Raw genomic sequence first — 21,028 nt, 5'->3', positions numbered from 1 at the left:
TACCTGTGCACTAGAGATGGACAGCTCGCGAGCTAAATATAAGATATACATCTTTGCAAAAGATATAATCACTCTCTAGCTCACATGTGCTTAAATTATATCTCTATATCTTAAAAGTCAATTTTCGTGATAAGTTTCGGCTCATTCAAAGTTAGAAAGAAAGAGATGGGCTTATATAGCAATTTACACGTAAAAGAGAGACAGACAGATAGCTGTTGTATGTTTGTATTAAAAATTTAAACTAAAGATTTTCGGAACGACAACATCTCACGCGCGGGTTTTTAGTTCTTTTGTGCTTTATGAAAAAGACAAAAAATGCTTAATAGAAAGCAAATGCAACCAAAACGCTCATTCATTCGCCATAATTTTTAAGATTCCAATATTTCAATTTCATTCGGTTTATTACGCCTTAATAAGTCAGCTCAAAGAGCCGAAGATATAAAGAATATATAATTACAGTCTTAGCTGCCTTATTCTCTCGGAGCCGTACCGCGCTAAATAAGTTAGAATTAAATTAAGATATAAAAGAGTAGCATATACTCCAAGATCTAAAAAATAGATAACGATTATCACTCTTTTCTTGTCAGGGGTATATTTTGCCCATCTCCACTGTGCACAAACACGTCTAATTACCACGTGTATGTAAGTATATCCAGTTTTTTTCCGTTCTATCCATAGTAAGCAACACTTCAACATTTGCATCTGGTTATTTCTATAATAATAGTGAAGTAAGAGTCTTTCATTTTTTTATTTTTAACAATTAAGTACATTTTATTATTATTTTAAATCTAAAGACACTTTATAGGATTAACTTATGCAAAATCACATGTCCATTATCATTTAAATTGCAATATATTTTCGTATAGCATTTATTACCGCCCACGAATGGTTAGAAAAACCTATTATTAACACCAAAAAAAGTATTTACAACAAACATATAATAAACGAATTATATAACGTTTTCAGTTATTATAACTGTAGTAATCGGAATTATTTCTTTAAAATATTAATACCCTTATTTATTTAATGTCAATTAAAAAATAGAGAGCAACAAAATTATACAATTCCTTGTTTTATTTTAAACAGATATTTAAAGTTATCGGACAATAATATACAAAAAAGCAATGTTTACCGAATATAAATTAAAAACGGCAACAAGAAAAATAAAAATGAACAGATTGCATTTTCACTCACAAAATGTCAAATTTCATAAAAAATACATTTAAATAATTTGTGCGCATACCCATGTGTATGTTTGAAAATATGAAAAAGGTCTCTAGTTATGGGTTTTAGTACCATAAAGTACGTACCACTTCATCATGTCATATAGATGAGATAATACCCTCTCAAACAGCTACCAGTAAAAGTGCAACCTTTTTGCAATCATATAGCTACACACAAACACTGCATTGATAGCGCTAAACGTTTAAATCTGTCATTTTTGACATAAACACAAAACATTATCACAGGTTATAATTAATTATTTTCGACCAGATATTCCCTCACTAAAATGTGTCAAGTATATCCATATGCAATAATTTGTCATTTGCCATACATTTATATAGCTTGTCATAATGGAGAGGGTTTACTTTGTTCGAGAATTGATTTTATTACATTAAATAAAGGTTTGGTTTAAATGACATGTTGGACTATCTATGACGATGGTTGAAGACCTTCTCTTTGGTACTTGGTGAATTGTAGGAATATTTGCTCGAGAGTCGTCTGAGATATACTGTAATCTTCAACTTCAAGCTCTCGCTTAGCCCGTTCTATAACTCCAAACATTTTTGACCACGCCATACTCTTGTCAGGTAAATAGTAAGTCAATAGACCTTGATATTCTTCCCTGGAAGAAAAAAAACACTACGTTAATTCTGTACAAATAATTGAAGTTTCCATAGCACATGTCATATAACTATTAACCCCTTGGCCCCGACCGACGGCACGTTTTAAATGAAGATATAGTAGCCGACTTTTTTTGTATGCGATTCGCCTTGAACTCCACGGCAATAAAACATCGCGGAAGAAGCTAACAAAATATTGTGTAATAGGTATTAGTCAAAATAATAAAAGTAAAATAAGTAATTGAAATGTAATAAAATTTCAAATAAGTAATGGAGAAATTGATTGGATAATTGTGAAATTGTGGCGGGGTATGAAAGGTAAAAGATTGAATAGGAATGAAACGTTAACGTAACGCGGTGTCTTCAGCATATATAGTGACTCTATGTTCGCGCTTGAGATCATCTCATAATTACGAGTAAGATCAAATAAAACAACCAATAGGTAACCAATCAAAAAATCGAAATCAATCTTTTCTGGATAAAGGTTCAAGAGGGGATGCTGAGAAACGAGCAGGTAAAAGAGGCGGCGCTGAGGATGAAGAGGAAGACGGATTACGATGTCTGCCCAGTATCATTTGGTAGGCACTGTATTAAACTTTATACAGTGTCTGATTGTGATAAAAGGTACCAGGGAGGACGGACAGTTGAAACTAGCAAGTTGTTATTTCCAAATGCCACAGAAATCGCGAAAATATTGACAAGAATTAAATTAAACCCATTTCGTGTACACGTTCTCACTGGGCATAGTGGATTTTCCGAGTAACTGAACCAATTTAACTGCATGGATAGTCCACTCTGCCAGTGCATCTATGAAAAACCGGAAACAATTGCATACGTTCTCGCTGAGTATCCCATATATGTACAAGAAAGGTGTGGGTAGAATAAAATTGGTGAAATGGTAAAAACTAACGTATTTGCGGAATTCATCGGAGATAAGACAACAAATGAGGAGTTTATAAAATATTATAAATGAAGAAAAAAGTAGGAATGTTTAGGTAAATAAAATAAGCAAGACTGTGTAAATGGAAGACAAGAATAGAATTAATGAAAATTAGTACCGAATATGTAAAAGTAGAAGTAAAGAAATTGAGGACTGGGCATGGAATGTTTTCAAAAAGTAAATAAGAAAAAAAGAAATGAAAGGACTCACTGGTCTCCATGCTAGTGGGAATAGAATTAAAAATAAAAAATAAAAATTTACTTCTGTCTACTACATACATTTAGATAAGTTTCAACTGGAATTATAAATAAAATATAATGTATCAAAAGTTACATTTTTTTTATTTATATTTTAAATTTTCGTTACTTATAGAATTAACAGACAATTCGAGAATTCGAGATTCTTTATTTATTTTCTAAATGTATCCACAAGTATAATGTTATAGTTATGAGTTTTAATAAACTTCAATAGCAAGGAGTTGCTGTTTTTTATTTTAAAAACAATTAATATACTCTTCTGTATAATGTAAGTGTAATATATCTGCAAATTAATAGGCAACGATGAAAAATCCTATAAATTTGTTTGTATTTAATGTAATATCATAGTGAAAATATTTATTTCAATTTCAAGCAACAATTGACCAAGTGATCCGTGGTCAATTCTTGTTTCATGATTAAAAGACTTGAATTAAGTTTTACTTTCATTGTTAGTAGAGTAGATTATTCTATAAGTTATTAAGTCAATAATAACCTTACAGCAGAGAGCTTAATAACTAGAAAAATAAGCAATGATAAAAAGATTGTTCGAACTTACATCAACTTTGGATCGGTAAAATTACAGTTAATGAAATTTTTTATTCCCACGATGCTGTTTTCATTCGGCGTACCATCGTCATTCGACTTCATTTTAATAGTCACGGTAAAACCTAAAAGAAATAATATAATTGTTCAATAATATGCAAATTTTGCATTGAAATATATTGATGCATCTTCTTATAAACTATATTTTATTAAATTCGTGAAAATTGTATATGCCAGTATGATACACTTTCTGCGAACTATGGAAATATTGCATCTTAAAACCCCCGAGCTCCCCTCCCCTCCCACAGAAATTAATAGATAATCGAACAAAGATGTTAATTCAGGTATAAGTTTATTTTTAAAACTCTGAGTTTCCTAAATATTTTGTAAGGGATCAAGGTTCAGTATAATATATTAACAGATCACCACATTTTCTAAGACTCCGCTCCTGTACCTCTAATTACACTAAGGTATCTCATTCAGAGCGAACTTATCTTATGAAAGGCTTATAATAGCAATGGAATACTCATTAAAATGGATAAAGTTGCGGCGCTCGTCTTTTTAAGTTTTTCTACAACCAACCTTCAGAGAACTTGTTCTTGAGGTGCTGCGGCGTGCCAAGGCATTGGAAGCGTCCGTTGACCATTACGGTAAGACGCGAGCAGAGCGCCTCGCACTCCTCCATGCTGTGCGACGTGAGCAGCACGCCGCGAGCCGCGCGCCGGGCCGCCTGCAGCGCGCGCCACACCACGCGCTTGGCCGCCGGGTCCACGCCGCTCGTCGGCTCGTCCACGAACACCAGCCGCGTGCGCCCCACCAGCGCCACCGCCGTACTCAGCTTCCGCCGGTTGCCGCCCGAGTACTGCGACACCTGCGACCCGCACCTCAGACGATCACTTTCTCAATACCTCCATCCATTCAACCAAGCTCATACGCTGTTAATACAACGTACGTTATATAAACATTTAAGACGATAGATCATTGATTAACTGTTAGAAGCACAAGTGTACGATGGTAAGCAAAATATGCTAAGGCAAACGTAACCTTTTGTTACGCGGAAGTATAAAGGATAAGTTACATTGGTCCTTACTGGTGTCCTAGAAAAAGAATCTTCCCTCCATAGTTAATATATATAATAAAACGGACTTTCCATATTACCCCTTTGTGAAGATAACATAATTGATACACCGGTACTTTTCAATATTGTTTATATCATTTTTACGTATATGTTATTAATGAGCCTGTTATACCTTACATTGCCTCTGGGGGTAGGACATGGTTATGTAGAATTTCTACACTTTTAAACCGTCCCTTCTGCGCGTTTTGAAGGATATCGACATCTCCATAAAAAATAATCTAAAAAATACTTAAACTAACCTAAAATATAAAATATATAAATATTAAAAACTCTACCTTTTTATCTAAATGTTTTGTGAATCCCAGCGATTGCGCAAGCGTTTCGGCTCTAATGTTTGAGTTTTCCGAAGGCAGACCACGGAATAAAGAAAAAAGACGCAATGTTTCCCGTCCAGTCAATTCCCCAAACACAGCATCAAATTGAGGGCAATAACCTAGAGGCGACAATTTTATTATTTTCTTAATTTTTTGTAAATTATATACTTAATTATTTTTATGTATCATTTAATAAAACTGATGACAGGTGATATTTGATGAGATTAAATTTGTCTGGATTATTTTATTCATACAGGATAACGCATATCGTGAGCCTGTACAATGCCTATTAGTATTTTTATTTTAATTTGTAATAATTAGTGTGTATGTATTGTAAAACTATGTATTTATCACCCTTTATATCGATATTAAAATTATTTTAACGTTAAATTTTAATCAATTATAGAAATCTAATTAAAATCAATCACGAAATCGTAATACTTCTTCATTTGAAACTGCCCAGAGGATTGAATTCTAAGTAGAAGTGGCAGTCGACAAACCGCATATTCTGTTCATATAATATCGTAGAATATGCGACCTTGTTATAATCGTTGGAAAACACTGGATGAAAATTGCTTCCAACTGAGGCCGTCCTGCAATTAAAAAATCATGATGTGTATTGCATTTTACCATTCTTACCAATATTCTCGTATACTTTAGTTATATCTTTTTTAACAGAGTAACCGCTAACGAACGCGTCTCCGCTTGAAATTGTTTCGTCGCCCATGAGCATTTTAAAAGTTGTCGTCTTGCCAGCACCGTTCACGCCCAGTAATCCGAAGCATTCGCCATCACTAACGCCTGTAGACATATGTACCGTTACATCTTAATTCTAAACATAGAAAACAACTATGTATCAAAATATACTGTATCAAAATATAATTTACAAAGGTGTTTAACGAGAGACTTAATTAAGTTTTTCTGTACATTCATTTTCTTCTTCGCAAACTTATTCACGATCGTCATCAATCAACTATATTTTTCTTAAAGAACGAAAGCATTAATAGTATGTATAGTTATGCTTAAATGTTGATTAAATAAATTTTAATTAAATTAAAAATGCTTATTAAAATCCTGTCTCCTATATACAAATAATTTAATTATTCTTGGTAAAGTTCAAGCATTATTTGTATGTCGACTTATATATTCTTATTTATAAAATGTTTTTAATGAGCTTTTGATGATTTTGCAATTAATTTTAAATCATATGTCGTAGATGATAACATGATTAAACAAATAATTTAAAAAGAATCCAATAAAGGTTAGCTTTGGAATACTGAGGGTAGCGTGAACAACGCATACCCTGGGACCAACTATCCATAATAGCCCAGCCCTAGGACTGTAGCACGTTTCTAACAATTTAGATAGATCTCTTCCTCATTAGGACGACCATCTAGGGTGTTAATCTTACGTAATATTACATAATCTAAAAATGTAATCTTATATAATCTTGAACTCTCTCAAGAAGGTAGGGTATCTTGTGAACATCCAAACTACTCCCGAATCCAAAATAAGCCTCTAGCATTAACTATTTTTATGTATTTAATATTTAAGAGCTGATAGTTTAAGGCACTGTATTCCAAAGCGGTCCTAATGGATCCCTAAAGGGCGACGGGAGAGTAGTCTCTGTCTACTACGAGTGCCTACGTCGATGTAACAAAAAGTGGGAGTTCATAATTCGTAAGCGAGAGTCTACGGAAATGTATCAGCATTCTATCGTAATAGCCAAAAATTGGCTTGACTTCACCAATCAACGTAGACAGAAAATATATTAAAAAGCTCAACAACTGTAAAAACTTGATAATTTCATATAAAGTGCAACAAATTGCAAATCAACGCCGACGTCCGCAAAACTTTTTGTAATTACCCATCAGTTCTTAATTTTTTTTTTCAGATCTATTACTTAATTAGTCGTCGGAATTCAGACGCAAAACAAATTTCAATAGTTAGATCTATTATTGAAACTTTTATCGAGTTTCAATAATATTGGACATATAAACCACCAAAATTTTGAAAGTGGCCTGTAAAAAAAAAGTCCGAAAAAAACTTACTAAAGGACACTTGGTCGACAGCTAAATTATTTCCATAATATTTGGAGAGATTCTTCGCCACGAGACCGTGTTGCGAGAGCGCGGAGCCGTTGATACGCTTAACATGCCGGGCCTCATCAGCGACGTCCTCGTCTAATTCGGTTTCATCTATGAGCGGCGGTTGTTTCCCACTGGTAAATATCTAAAACATTTTTTTCTTAAACTTTAAAACGTACGCATGATAATTTCAACCTATTATATCTTAGGTAATAAGTTACAACTAGGAATAATTAAATTTATCGTGTGCTCTTTTTATGTTATTACCTTTTGGAAAATTCTATATTCAACAATCATTAAAAGCATCCATAGCACGACTCCCGACACCATCATAGATATTAAATATCGGAGTATCCCGGGCTCCTCCCAATCAAAATATGGGTTTTCCCGAACTGCAAATAACAATTTATAATTAATAAATTGTCAATATTACGTTTGCTCATGCAGAATAATGTATATTAAATAAATGTGTTTACGTATCTAGTTATTAATTTTTTTAAAAAATATTACGGTTAACGTACAGTAAGTATAAAATTATTTGGTTAATACACTCATTATTTTGTTAACGCCGACAGATACCAGGACTTCCCTGTAATACAGTTTTGCTATTGTGCTAAAGCTATGGTATTCCATATTAGCGCTTATCAGTTTGAAATGTTACGTCTTAATATCATAATGCTTTAGCGTGAAATAGTCATATGTAAAATTGATAAAAGCGTTGGTACTTTCTGAAAGCGCTTATTTCACCAGACAATTTGTATATTTTCTGATTCCCTATGATTTGAAGTGGGGATTTCCAAAGTGATCGGCATCAAACCTTTGATATCAAAATAAACAAAAACTGATTTTTGGGCGAAGACCCCCAATAAAAGTGTAAAATCCAGTGTAGAAATCGACCACAACACACTGTCCAAGTTAGATTACGTTTACCTACTAAATTGAAGAAATATTTTAAAGGAAACTATATTTTTCAATTTCTTTCATTTCACTTTGCAATATTAATGCATAAAAAACTAACTAAACTTTATATCAATTTATGTTGTTAAATTTTGACGATAAAATGATGTGAAGTTTACTATCTTAACTCACCGAAAACTTTTTAAAATGGAAATTATTATGCATTATTAAGAAAAACTAAAGGTAGGTTTCTCAAAGCTATTCAGCAAAATAATATGGCTATTTGGTATTAGTTTATTTTGGAATGAACATCTCTTGCCCAAAATAGTTTAGGAATCCCTAACCTATATGAAGGCGCCTGGATAAGGTTGACAACATCGAAAACATCACGTCATAATTTACTTCAATTTGCCGGCGGTATATAAGAAGATGCTACCGGCACAGACCGCTGATCTGCTGATAAGAGCCGGCCAGAATATCAACAGTTTTTAAATTAAATTTAGCAATGTTTGGTACATCCACTATAATATAACCATGCTAATGAGTCAGTAAACCAAGTTCTATACAGTTCAATCATCCTAATACTCGTAAATGCTATGATTAGATTTGCTATAAGAAGTCTCCAACAATAAACCAATCATTAGTAAATTCATATCCAATATTATTCGTTAGATTTTTCGGCTCTGCAGTATAATATTTTGTTATTATACAATATCTAGAATTTAAAGTCAAGTACAAGTTCAGCCGTTAATGATTAATAACAAATTCTATCTCCTCTAGTCTTAAATATATCGATAATAATTTTAATGTAATATATTAAAGGGTGAAAGCTAACCGCAGCATGACTCGGAGAAGGATTCGCATAACGTCTCCATTGTACATTCATCCATATTGGGTAAAATAGCAGTCAAGTATTCGCAACTCTCCAAGCACGTATACTCCGTCAAACCAATTTGATTTAAATTTCTGTAAATGGAAAAAAACAATATTTACACATGTTTACGGCCGTAGAGAAATAATTGTTAAATAAATTTATATTAACTGGAAATTTGCCAAAAAATTTAAGAATCTGATGGCGATCTTAAAATAAATTTACTTTTTTACGCTTTAACATAAGAGATCAGTAAAGCTGTATGACATATACACGTATATGCACACATTTAAAAAAAAAACATTAGTTAATTGATGTAATTAATGATGTCTTTCGGTAATAACATTAAACAATTCTCTTTTGAATTAAAAATTAACAGAAACTATTTTTATAAATAATCAAGTGTTCAGTCATTTAGTTCATCATCATCCGGATCATAGTGCGTCCACAGTTGGACAAAGGCATCTAAAGCGTAGCGTCTGTTCGCGCTATTTTTAATTTAAATTATATTAAATGGGCTGTTTGATTTAATAATCACAGTAACTATGAAGTTTAACGATTATTTATTAAATTGATAATATACTCTTGCGTATACATTTCTAAATGTTCATTTTTATTTTACAGTACCTTACAGCGGTCACAAGACTGTAAAGCGGGAAGAATTGTAAAACTTGGTCCATTATGTCCGCCACTTCTTTCGTGTCGAGTTGAGGTGCCGCCAAAGCTTGTACAATCTGTGCACCCATCATTCCTACAAAATGACATCGATTTAATAAATTTTACATTCTATTAATTTCATAGCGTCTTATAGATGGTTGTGATGTAGTAAATTTAAATATCATTACATAGTTCCTATTGTTTATTTAGCGTATGTTTTCATTTATTATTATCATATTGTTTTATGTTTATTTCTTGTCAGGTTTGTAGTTTCAATTACAATAAAATTAGGTTGTTCCCATTTTTGGTGAACATGTTGCACTCATCTGTCATTAGCGTATGCACTAGTTTTAAGATTTACTGTTATTTTCTATATATGTTTACGTTGTTGTTGAGGTTTAAAAATACACACAATTTTTATTTTTATTACTATTGCTATTAATTTTCTTTCACTGACATTAAATTCAGATTAATAATGAAATTTAGTCTTATAAAATTATTAACACGTTCTATTTTATTTAAACAATAGTCGAGAAATTAGTATTCATACGAAGAAAAACTCGTAACATTTATTGGTAACTTAAAAACGCAAACAGCCCATAGCCCATCATCAATTTAAAATAATAATAATAATAAACATCAACAACTTTACAAAAAAGAACAGATCTAAGAGTAGAAGATTTAAGAGTAAAATTATTCAACCGTTTTAAATAAGGAAAATTTAAGAACTTAAATTGATGCTACACTTACCAAATAACACATTTATGAAGAACATGATCACGAAACCCAATGCTGGGCCCGAAAACGCGTGCGAAAAGAGATAGTGAAGCGGCAACATTGCCGCCCCGTAGAGCATCAAGCAGATGTATAAGCGACCTGCATTCGGAATTAAACAATATTAAGAATTATATACACTAAAAATCCAAAACAATGCCTAAAATAATACGTAACTATTATTGTGGTCAGCATTAAAGCCTGTGTACTTACGAGCAGGCCATATAGCGCACTATCTTGAACAGAGAAGTTGGCCGCTGGTGCAAACAAACTACAGCCTAGCTACAGTTAGACCGTCAAACCCAGTATGAAACATTCACTCGTAAGTTCGAGTATTGAAATAACGGAGACAGACCATTACGTGTAACCGTCTTTACTGCGAATAGTGTGTTATACAAGATTTTCTGTTACAAAAAGTTCAACTGTATTGCATTGTTACAGGAGATTACTTAATAAAGTAAACATTTCGTACGGCTTATTATAAACGAATAAATAATAATCGTTATAAAGGTGTAAATCATTTAATGATATACCCCAGCCATTTCAACTATTAAGGATGAATTAACACAACCCTTTTAATATAGGTATATTAAAAGGGTATTAGGTAATAATCTAATTAAATCAAGTGTTCATTTTAACCATGCTAGCATTCTTAGTAAACTTAGTTTAGTTTATTACTCTTGATCACGATAAAATTATCACAAATGAAGTAATCAATGCCTAGAAAATGTGGTGTTTGAGAAAATCGTTGATTTGCTGAGCATATTAAAATATAAAGTCAAAAATATCGTTGCTTAGTGCTTCTTACACTAATGCACCTTTATAAAACGCAAAATATAATGCGATTAAATTATCCTGTGAACGTTTGGTGTCGTAAAAGAAGTATTCGTCAAGGTCAACTTTTCATATTTTCGCAAAAATTTCACTTAATTAAAATATAATTTAAAAACTTAAATTTTTAATACTTATCCACAATGAAGGTTTAACTTTTTAAACAGTTTTTTTACACGAATTCAATTAAATAATATTTATGCTTTGGTATTAAGTTGCTTTACCTAACTCTGTTGCGGTAGAAAGCCCGATGACTTCAAATGCGACACATGATATGACGATAGTGACAGAGATAAGCAGGAACCAAAACCAATCGAAAATAGCCGCCGCTCCCCACAACACGATTGGTTGCACACCAGCTGCTTTTTGCAACAATTTAGCTCGGGAAATTCGCTCCTACGGATAATTGATATATTATTACTAGATATCCCTTGTCCTCTATATATGAGACATATGTTTGATAATACGCATTTTTAATGAACACTCACCGTAACGAAATCCCTCTGGCAAGGGTTTGTAAAATTCATTCTTAGCTGATCAGTACTATGCAAAGGAAAAATTTTACCTAAATTTGAAGTCTCGAAGTCTAATGGTTATAGATATATCATAATGAGTTGACATCTATTACATGTAGAGATGCACTTTCCTGGCCTAGACCTGACTACAGTGGTTCCGAAACCGTTGTACCGCGCCAATTTGGGATAAGCGGCTCTCTGGCCGCTTCGTTTCGTCACGATTACCTAAGGAACTATTAAGCGATTTTGGTACTACTAAACCGGTTGAATAATACGATTCGTGATCTTATATTTTCGGTTTCACATTGTGTGCTTATTAATACTGACAATGTTCTCTAATGTTAAAAGAAAATATTGTATTTTTTGGTCATATATAATTATTGCTGTTTACCCGTTAGCATTTCCAGTTTTGAAATAGTAGATTTCTAAAAGCGCTTAGCTGACTTCTTTAAAAAATAATTTAGTAAAACCAGTATGCAAAAACCAGTATCTTTGGACCAAAAATATTAAATCTGCTTAAAGGTTTAGGGTTCCCACTTTTCGAAAAGACTCGTAAAGAAGCTTTTCATAATCTATGATTATTTTGTATCTATGTAGTCATATATTATAATATTTATTCACATGTTTTTACATAAAAAGTGTATGGCATTTAAACAAGTTTTTTAAAAAGATTTAAATTATAATTTATTACCTTAACATAAAACATCACGTAAGCAGCACTTGCGATTCCTAAACTGTTTCCAAGACTAATTGCAATTTGCATTGATAGTAATGTCACCATTAGTTGTAAGTTACCCTGAAAATTATTAAATAAACACTCAGTTAAGATGTACGGCTAACTTGCTGATAACATTTCTTTCTCCCTTCCAATCAAAACGTATCGAATTTCATAGATTGAGAATTTTTTTTTAAAAGTGTAACATATATGTGCACGCGATTTTTATAAACAAAGGTTTTATTAACACTTTACGTCTGATTGGATCGGAAAAAAAAAATATATTATCTTTAAACACAAACTCAAAAAAAAGACTATTCGTTATTCCCCTATATGTAATGTTTTAACTTTAATATAACAAATAAAAACTTTGCGATACATATTCACGTCAATAATAAGATTATGCTCAGGTTAATTTTTAATTAGACATATTTTTTAACATACGTGCTTAAACTCGATGTATATTATGTGTATGGTGCACAGATCAATTTTCGAATAATAGCTTAAATTGATTCTTAAAATATTAATAGTCATAACATTATGGCTTATGTATTGCGTTATTTGAATACCTGGTCTCTGTATACAGCTTTAAGGGGATGATTGTAAACATTAATATTCGCAGTAGAATTCCACGCTTTCAGAATAGCTGAATGCATTGTGGCTAGCGAAGTTGCTATGTCGTGATATCCGAAGTTACTGAACCAAGCTGTTGCTGTATCGTCAGTAAACGAGGCACCTATCAACACTCGATTACGAATATAACCTCGTGTTATTGTATCTTCCATCTGTAATTAAAAATTTTCAATCAAAAATGAATCTTAATATTTGAAATATACTTATTAACAAGCAAGATAATTGATCTTATTCAGTTATAATAATGGTATATATGTACTAACCAACTCCATATAGTGATCATCAACGCCTTGTTGCTCTATAACGGTTAGAGACATTGTATTATTGTTAGACATTCCGAAAAACAATTCATATCCCACCTTCATTAAGCCACCGATTGATGAAGACGACGTGATGTTGTAGCTTAACAAGGTCTCCGTAGTTAAGTAACTGTAACAAGATGAATAAATGGTAATATTAACAGATGTTTATTAACAAATGTTTACTTGTTTATGGAACTTCCACAAATGAACATAAACGCTCTTCGAAGATTTCCAATAGGAATGTAATAGAAAGTGATTTGAATACATTATTATCCGGCCACCTTAACAAGGTCGTTTATCCGCCTTGTAGATGGTTGTACGCTACGCTTGCTAGTCCGTGGTCTCCACTTCAGGTCTTTAAAGCCCCAACGGCCTTTTATTCTGCGCGCTATAAGCCTTTCCTACTCCCACTTTAACTTGCTAATTCGTTGAGCTACCTAGGTTAAACTCATTCGTCTACAGATCTCCTCATTTTTGATTCGATCTTGTAGAGAAAGCCCGAATATAGCCGAGGACGGCGACGGCCATGGCTAGTTGAGTGACTGTGAGCTTGCTAATGAAGCCCGAGAGATATAGCATGGTATCAATGTTAAGAGCCAACAGCTATAAGCGATAAATTCATATAATAGCAAATATTAAGCATATTCCAATAACTCCGATAAAATATTTAGTTTATTTGTATACGTACCCTTCCGCGAAGGTAAGAGCACGAGATTGCATTGCCGGAATATTAGACACAATGTAGCGTAACACACCGAGCGTAGCATTAATGATGAGAAGCGGAACAAGAACTTGCAGTATTAGAACTCCCCATGACCTAGTCCAAATCCACCAAAGTTTCTGCCAAATAGCTAAAGTATGCAGCCACACGCGTTTGTAACCTAGAACGTCTTCTTCTTTTTGGTCAACTGCAACAAAGAAGTTTTAAAAGTTCATCAGAATTTTTTTATTTACTTGGAATTTTTAGGACAATTATGTAATATATACATTCAACATCTAAGTAAGATTAAAGACAAATTTAGTTCAAATATAAAGAATCTTCAACATAGGATGAAATACATCTCTTGTTTACTTCAAAATGAGTATACTATTTGTTCTAATGATAAATACCACAGAAGATGTGTCAGAAGATTAAAATATCCTGAAGATGGATACATCGTTCTCAAGGTGTGCTATCTTCTATGAAGTAATTTACAGAATAATAACCCTCAGCACACAAACGTTCTTTTATAATTTTTTAAAACCAACAAAAGAGCTTTCTCGACGGATATAAAAAGGATTAAACGGACTATCTTAGGATCTTAGATTAAAAAAATGGTAACCTAGTCAGTTTAAATTGAATTGTAAGACTAAATAAAACTAACGGCAGTCCGTAGACGCTGTTCCGAATTCATATTTCAACATGTCTTCTATCACACTTGTGGTCGTCACCGTGGCACTGTCGTCAATGTCTGAATTCACCTCCACATCGGACCCTACGCTAAAATATAGTAATAACTTATTACTTATGCAATGAGATTAGCTGCAATTGTAACATGATCCTCAATTCTTGTCTGTAATTCATAAATCGCGACAGTATCACTATATTTTATGTTGTAGATATTACTTTATACACCTGTTTAAAGATTGTATTGTATTACTGTTATATTAAATTAAATGCATAACTTTAATAGAAGCAATGCAGTAAATAACTATGCTCTTTTTGTAACGGCGTTGGTGAGCGACGTGTTAAGTAGTTCTTTATTTATTGATATTTAAATTTAAAATGAAGCTAAAATTATCCAAAAATAAACCGCAACAATTTAAATAACAATTTAACATTAGATTTAACTTTTTTTCTTATACTTCGCACCTCTTATACTTAAAGTTTTCTTTCAGAGATATTAAATATTTCTTTCTACACAATTAGTCATTATTATACACATTAAAACTGAATGTTAATATTAATTAACACTTATAATAATAAATTTTAAACTTTTTTTCACATTAGCTTAAAATTTTTACTTTATTTTTAACATGAGTAAGAAAAGGACCAATATTTAGTCACTTCCGCGCATGCAGTGGTAGTCGTGCAACAAAGTGCACCGCCCGCCAGCCCGCCGCCAACTCAGAGTTGACTCTGTGTTTGGCACTAGTCGGTGTAACATAACTCCTGAGGATGCCCCTGGAGGGGTGAAGCACGTGTTGAGTAATTTGGCGGTGGCGGTTGTGTGATTCGCATTGTTTGCCGCATACGCAATGATCAGCGGGCTGGCGGGCGGTGCACTTTGTTGCACAACTACCACTGCATGTGCGGAAGTGGCTAAATATTGGTCCTTTTCTTACTTAGGATGGATATCCGCAAGGTAACGCCTGATTCCATTAAATATTTTTTTTAACAATTTTTTTTGTTGGACAAAACGATAAATTATAAAAAAAAATCGTCTGTTATTACTTTGTAGAAAAATATTCAGGAAGGAAGCAAACGTTTATAATTATTTTTAACTCGTAATACTTATTTTAGATAGCAATAGAATAAATCTCCTTTAATCAAAATTGAAAGAGTCGTGTTCGAAAATATTTTATAAAACCTACGACATAAAGACATCTTCAAGAGTCGTTGCGACCAGTCCATAGTTCTTAATTTGAATTTTATTTGCATTATTTTCTAAATCTTTCAGCATATCTTCAAATAAATAGGAATAGTTATTTGTCAATGCATAAGTTACTTCTCTGCCTGCAAAGATAATAACGCATAATTTAAGAAAAATACACAAATAATATAATTCTCAGCCATAATATATATTCTTAGTGCTTTCCTTACTAAACAATAATGAATAGAAAATAAAAATGTGTATTCGTAATCTATTACCTCTGTCTTCTTTAATTGATGTGTTTGGTATATATTTGTTGATGACTTCAGTGCACAGTTCTGGTGAAAAATCATCGTTTTTTACCACGACAAGTGTATATCCCACGCCGTAGTGTTGTTTAAGAAAATAGGGAGAGCCAACACACTGCAGACGACCACTGGACATTATCGCAACTCGATCACCAAGAATGTCCGCCTCATCCATAAAATGTGTCGTAAGAATCATCGATCGACCTGATTAAAAAATAAAATTATTTGATATCACGATACACTATATTATTTCATTTATGAACCATTAGACAAAATATTCAGAGGTTATTACATGGCTTTATACGAACCCTTTTTCATTTTTTGCAAGAGATCCCAAAGCGCTCGACGAGAAGCCGGATCCATTCCCGATGTTGGTTCATCTAAAAGTACCACACTTGCACCGCCACTCAAGGCTATTCCGACACAAAGGCGTCTTTTCTGACCGCCTGACAATCCACTGGCCATGTAGTCTCGCTGTAAATAAAATCGTTATAAATTTCCAGTATATATCTCTTATATACTAGGAGTCATTAGATTATTATTAGGTGAATACCGCAGTTTGAAGACAATGGACTTTGAACACTTTGTATTGCCGATGGCTAATATGAGGCGGTATAGTTTACGATAGGCCGCCTTAGAAGAAGGCTCCGAGACTCAGAGAGCAATGAGTAAGCGCGTGGCATCGTTGCGAGATTGAAGCAGATATAATCAGATCCACAGAATAAATAAGATCATCAAGGTAACATGAATAATTACTGAAGTGGCAGTAGGCAAGGCACATCGATCGTGCAACCAACAACCATTGATCCGAAAGGTTCTTGAATGACGACCACGTGCAACTAGACACGACGTGAATAGGCCTCCACTAGGTGGACCAACAACAAAGTCAAGATCGCGGGAAGTCACTGGATCCGGGCAGTGCATACCGGTCATTGTGGCGATCTTCGGTGAAGGCCTGCAGTGTGTGTATCAGCTGACAGGATGATAAATTACTTCTTGTATGATTATCAGATAGCACTTACCTTGTCCTGCATTTCCAAGTTGTTTATCAACATGTCTACCTCATCGTGAACCTGTTGGCCACTGTACCCTTTGAGCCTCGCATAAAACTGAAGATGTTCACGCACAGTGAGCTCATTGAACAACACATTGTGCTGAGGGCAAAGTCCGAGATGAGCGCGTGCCTCGTGCAAGTGTTGTCGTACGTCGTATCCAGCAACCCACACCGTCCCTCTTGTTATTTCGACGTTACCTATTATTTTTAACAATCAATAATAATCTTTTTTAAATCAGAGATTTCATCAGAGAAAATTTAGATAACAATTTTATCAAATATATAGCATGGCCGTGAATCTTGTTAATTTTATTGTGTGAAAAAAAATCTTTGTTAAATAAATGCCAAACATTTGTTTCTACAACATGTTTTTCATTTCACAATAAATATTACTTAAAAATAGCCATGCGACAAAATCTTGTACTAGACAAGTACTGTATGTCGAGTAAAAAAATCCGGTGCTCGCATTACAAAAAGTTTTATCTTAGTTCACCATCAAATAACCACTCACCCGAAGTATACCTGATAAAGAATTGATACCCAATTGTGTTAATACGCCATAGGGCTCATGTAACATATGTTGAAAGTTGTGTTTACAACTCCTCAAGAGATTAATTAATACTAATACAATTGGACAAAATCGAAGACTTTTAATTTATGCCTGTCGTATTGTCGTGTTTATAAATAAAATTACGAACTCTAAAAACACTATAAAAATAAAAATTTATTACAATAAAAATAAGTTTCAGGTCACTGATCAATCGACTGCAATGTACAGCAAATTTTTACTTTTTTTTTGATAGTTTTTAAAAAAAGAATGAATATCATATTGCAGAGCTGAATCAAGATATCATAATATTTTTTTACATCCGGACATATACGCAACGGTATATGCAGCATGTATTTTATTTTATTTCGCCTTAGCTTCAATTCAACTCGTCAAGAAAATAAATAATTGCGTAGTCATCGTAGATAAGATCAGAATTGTGCCTATAAGCTCGCAGCAGCTAAAAATAGTAAATCGACTGTAATCCTGTTCTGAATAACTAAGGTAAATAAGGTGGATAGAATGAACAAACTGAAAACTATTAAAGAAGATACTGTAATAATTTATATGTCTTATATTACGATTAATGTTACGCCAAAGCATTCAATAGTTTATTTTCGTTAAGATGTATAAATATAATTTTGAGTCTACATAGATAATTTATAAATTAAAAAAAAAGTGAAAACTGGTTAAAGAAATTAATCAAATCAGTATTTTTAAAAATATTTTTGATCAAGTTTATTCCAAGTAAGAAAAGGACCAATATTTTGCCACTTCCGCACATGCAGTCGTAGTCGTGCAACAAAGTGCACCGCCTGCCAGCCCGGCACTAGTCGGTGTAACATAACTCCTGAAGATGCCCGTGGAGGGGTGAAACACATGTTGAGTAATTTAACGGTGGTAGTTGTGTAATTCGCATTGTTTGCCGCATGCGCGTTTATCAGCGGGCTGACGGGCGGTGCACTTTGTTGCACGACTACGACTGCATGTGCGGAAGTCGCAAAATATTTGTCCTTTTCTTATTAAGGATGGATTTCCGCAAAATAACGACTGTTTTCATTAAATATTCAAGTTTATTCTTTTCTGTCTGTCTTATTACCCATTATAATTATATGACCCATATGAAATAACAGTATAGAATATATATCACAATTATACATGATTTTATAATTTACCAGTCATCATGGAGATTGTTGTAGATTTTCCCGCGCCGTTATGTCCAAGCAGTACAGTTATTTGATCCTTATATATATTCAAATTTAAGTTATTTACAGCAACATTATTTCCAAACACCTTTGTCAAATTCTGCAAAAGAACATAAGACCATTATAAATATCATCATCGATTTTATAACACGTGAATTGGTTTTTTAAATAATACTTACATTAATTTTAACACCAATATCGTGACCTGTAGGATCTTTCTCCTTAATTACTTCACTCAAATTGTCCTCAATGAGATCATCTGAAAATTACAAAGCAGGCTATATACATGTTGATTTAAAATATATATGAACAGATAATAAAATAGATTCGTTTTAACATACCAACTAATGATTCTGCAAAAGAAAATTGAATATACCATTACTATTTTTCTTAAACTTGTTTTAATGTTTAGGAAAAACTAGATTTCTTAAAGATAATGAAACGTTAAGACTTTGTCACCGCAAGCTACAAATAAAATTAATTTTCCTTACTTTAACAATGTATAGCTCTGAATTTAAAATCTCTGACACTATTCTGTTTGTCTGTATATTTAATAGTTTCACTTAACAATATTGCTAAATTTGTATGTTTTTCTGGTGGTTCTCCCGTAAGAGAGACCATCTAGTTAGATAAAACATTCATCTTATTGTTGCCAAAAAGAAGTAAGGAATCTTTGCATGGACACTATAATTGTGGAATGAATTTAATAACAACTTTTATCACAAGTTAACTCGAACAACGCACTGTTACACAAAACTTTGTACATCAAACTGTGGCGCACACACTGTCAGGTAAACCCCATGAATTATCAAGTTATCAAAATCCTTTCTTAACCTAATAACAGCTTAAATAAGTTTTAACGTATAATCCTGATTTTTGAAAAGAATATATTAATAATGAGGCAATGACCATAAATGTGGTGGTAAAAACCATAAATGTGGTGGACTTAACTCACCCGGTAAAGGCTTTCGATGTGGGCACCAAAAACTGCGCAGGAACGGGAAGTACCAAGGTCTTGGTACACCGTAAGGTCCTGGTAGTACTTGTTCGAGGTAGAGAGCAATTAACATATAAAGTACACTATTCAAAAACAGCATGATGATCACGTGACCAAAAACGAAACGAGAAGACTCCACAGAATTTGTTGCCAAAAATTGACCCCATTGCATACCTGTTGATCAAAATTTGCTGAATAAATAAAAATATTAGTAAGATAATGTGTAACATAGACTTCCAACTGACCGAATAAACCAGCGTTTTATTCGTCATTTTAAGATATTAGTAATTCCGAAAATCATCCAATTATTTAAATGAGGAAAGAAGGAATTTCCCTCAATCACACAAAACTGGTTTTATCGATTTCATTTATAAGTTTGTATATTTTTTTACAAGTTTTCTAATAATTTGTAGACAGTCATTATGGAAAACCAAGAATTAGATAATTGTGCGGAAACTTGAAAAATGTCATAAGCAGTTACATTGTTCATGTCATAAAATATGACTACTAAAATTTCGCGCCCCGCAGTCTCCATTCCAGAACCTTAAGGCCTCTGTGACCATGTGTTGTGCGCACTATGTTACTGCCCAATGTCACTTCATTTTGCCAATCCGATGAGATATGTAGATTATTTTTGTTGGCCTATAGATATAGTAATATATGAATCAACTAATACCGGCAGCTAATTTTATATTAAGTTACATTAAGTTTTGATATTTAATACGGAAAAACTTGTAGTGAATTCAACAAACATTTTTGTTAATAAAATAATAATCGTTATTTAAATAACCATTATAAAAAGATAACGTACCGCCAGTACTTTCTTTAGATAATAATAACTGAAATCCATAAGCCATAGCGGTATTAATACTGAGGCACGTCAACACTTGTACCGTGGTTGACACTTCAAAATCTAGTGTTAAAAGAACAGCAGGAACGTAGCTCAGAAACCACACAACTCCAGAAAATAAAGCTGCCGTACTGCCTACAATGTACAGAAACGAAATAAAATTAACATTTACATAA

At 33.0% G+C, this 21,028-nt stretch overlaps 1 protein-coding gene across 1 annotated transcript in view; it reads right to left on the bottom strand.

Moving 5' to 3' along the window:
• Positions 1 to 1,024: 1,024 nt before the first annotated feature.
• The window catches only part of LOC137932160 (phospholipid-transporting ATPase ABCA3-like), a 32,462-nt gene continuing 12,458 nt past the window's right edge, over positions 1,025 to 21,028 (bottom strand). Inside the window, exons 8-31 of the mRNA XM_068775746.1 lie at positions 20,814 to 20,987; positions 19,961 to 20,176; positions 19,185 to 19,264; positions 18,976 to 19,105; positions 17,222 to 17,451; positions 16,508 to 16,673; positions 16,170 to 16,403; positions 15,893 to 16,034; positions 14,683 to 14,798; positions 14,007 to 14,226; positions 13,280 to 13,445; positions 12,953 to 13,168; positions 12,360 to 12,464; positions 11,378 to 11,549; positions 10,299 to 10,424; positions 9,519 to 9,642; positions 8,856 to 8,986; positions 7,391 to 7,515; positions 7,088 to 7,268; positions 5,676 to 5,837; positions 4,998 to 5,155; positions 4,167 to 4,455; positions 3,598 to 3,709; positions 1,025 to 1,846 (exon numbers count right to left, since the gene is read on the bottom strand). Of these exons, the coding sequence (XP_068631847.1) occupies positions 1,654 to 1,846; positions 3,598 to 3,709; positions 4,167 to 4,455; positions 4,998 to 5,155; positions 5,676 to 5,837; positions 7,088 to 7,268; positions 7,391 to 7,515; positions 8,856 to 8,986; positions 9,519 to 9,642; positions 10,299 to 10,424; positions 11,378 to 11,549; positions 12,360 to 12,464; positions 12,953 to 13,168; positions 13,280 to 13,445; positions 14,007 to 14,226; positions 14,683 to 14,798; positions 15,893 to 16,034; positions 16,170 to 16,403; positions 16,508 to 16,673; positions 17,222 to 17,451; positions 18,976 to 19,105; positions 19,185 to 19,264; positions 19,961 to 20,176; positions 20,814 to 20,987 (3,968 nt within the window). The 3' untranslated portion in view covers positions 1,025 to 1,653. The remainder of the gene's footprint in view (positions 1,847 to 3,597; positions 3,710 to 4,166; positions 4,456 to 4,997; positions 5,156 to 5,675; positions 5,838 to 7,087; positions 7,269 to 7,390; positions 7,516 to 8,855; positions 8,987 to 9,518; positions 9,643 to 10,298; positions 10,425 to 11,377; positions 11,550 to 12,359; positions 12,465 to 12,952; positions 13,169 to 13,279; positions 13,446 to 14,006; positions 14,227 to 14,682; positions 14,799 to 15,892; positions 16,035 to 16,169; positions 16,404 to 16,507; positions 16,674 to 17,221; positions 17,452 to 18,975; positions 19,106 to 19,184; positions 19,265 to 19,960; positions 20,177 to 20,813; positions 20,988 to 21,028) is intronic.

This window comes from Battus philenor, unplaced genomic scaffold, assembly GCF_028537555.1.
Source record: "Battus philenor isolate CCGP_79_NKW_IND1 unplaced genomic scaffold, ilBatPhil1.0.hap1 SCAF_9, whole genome shotgun sequence".
Classification (NCBI taxonomy): domain Eukaryota; kingdom Metazoa; phylum Arthropoda; class Insecta; order Lepidoptera; family Papilionidae; genus Battus; species Battus philenor.
Note: the sequence above shows the minus strand (reverse complement) of the source record. Positions and strands in the feature narration are given on the sequence as shown.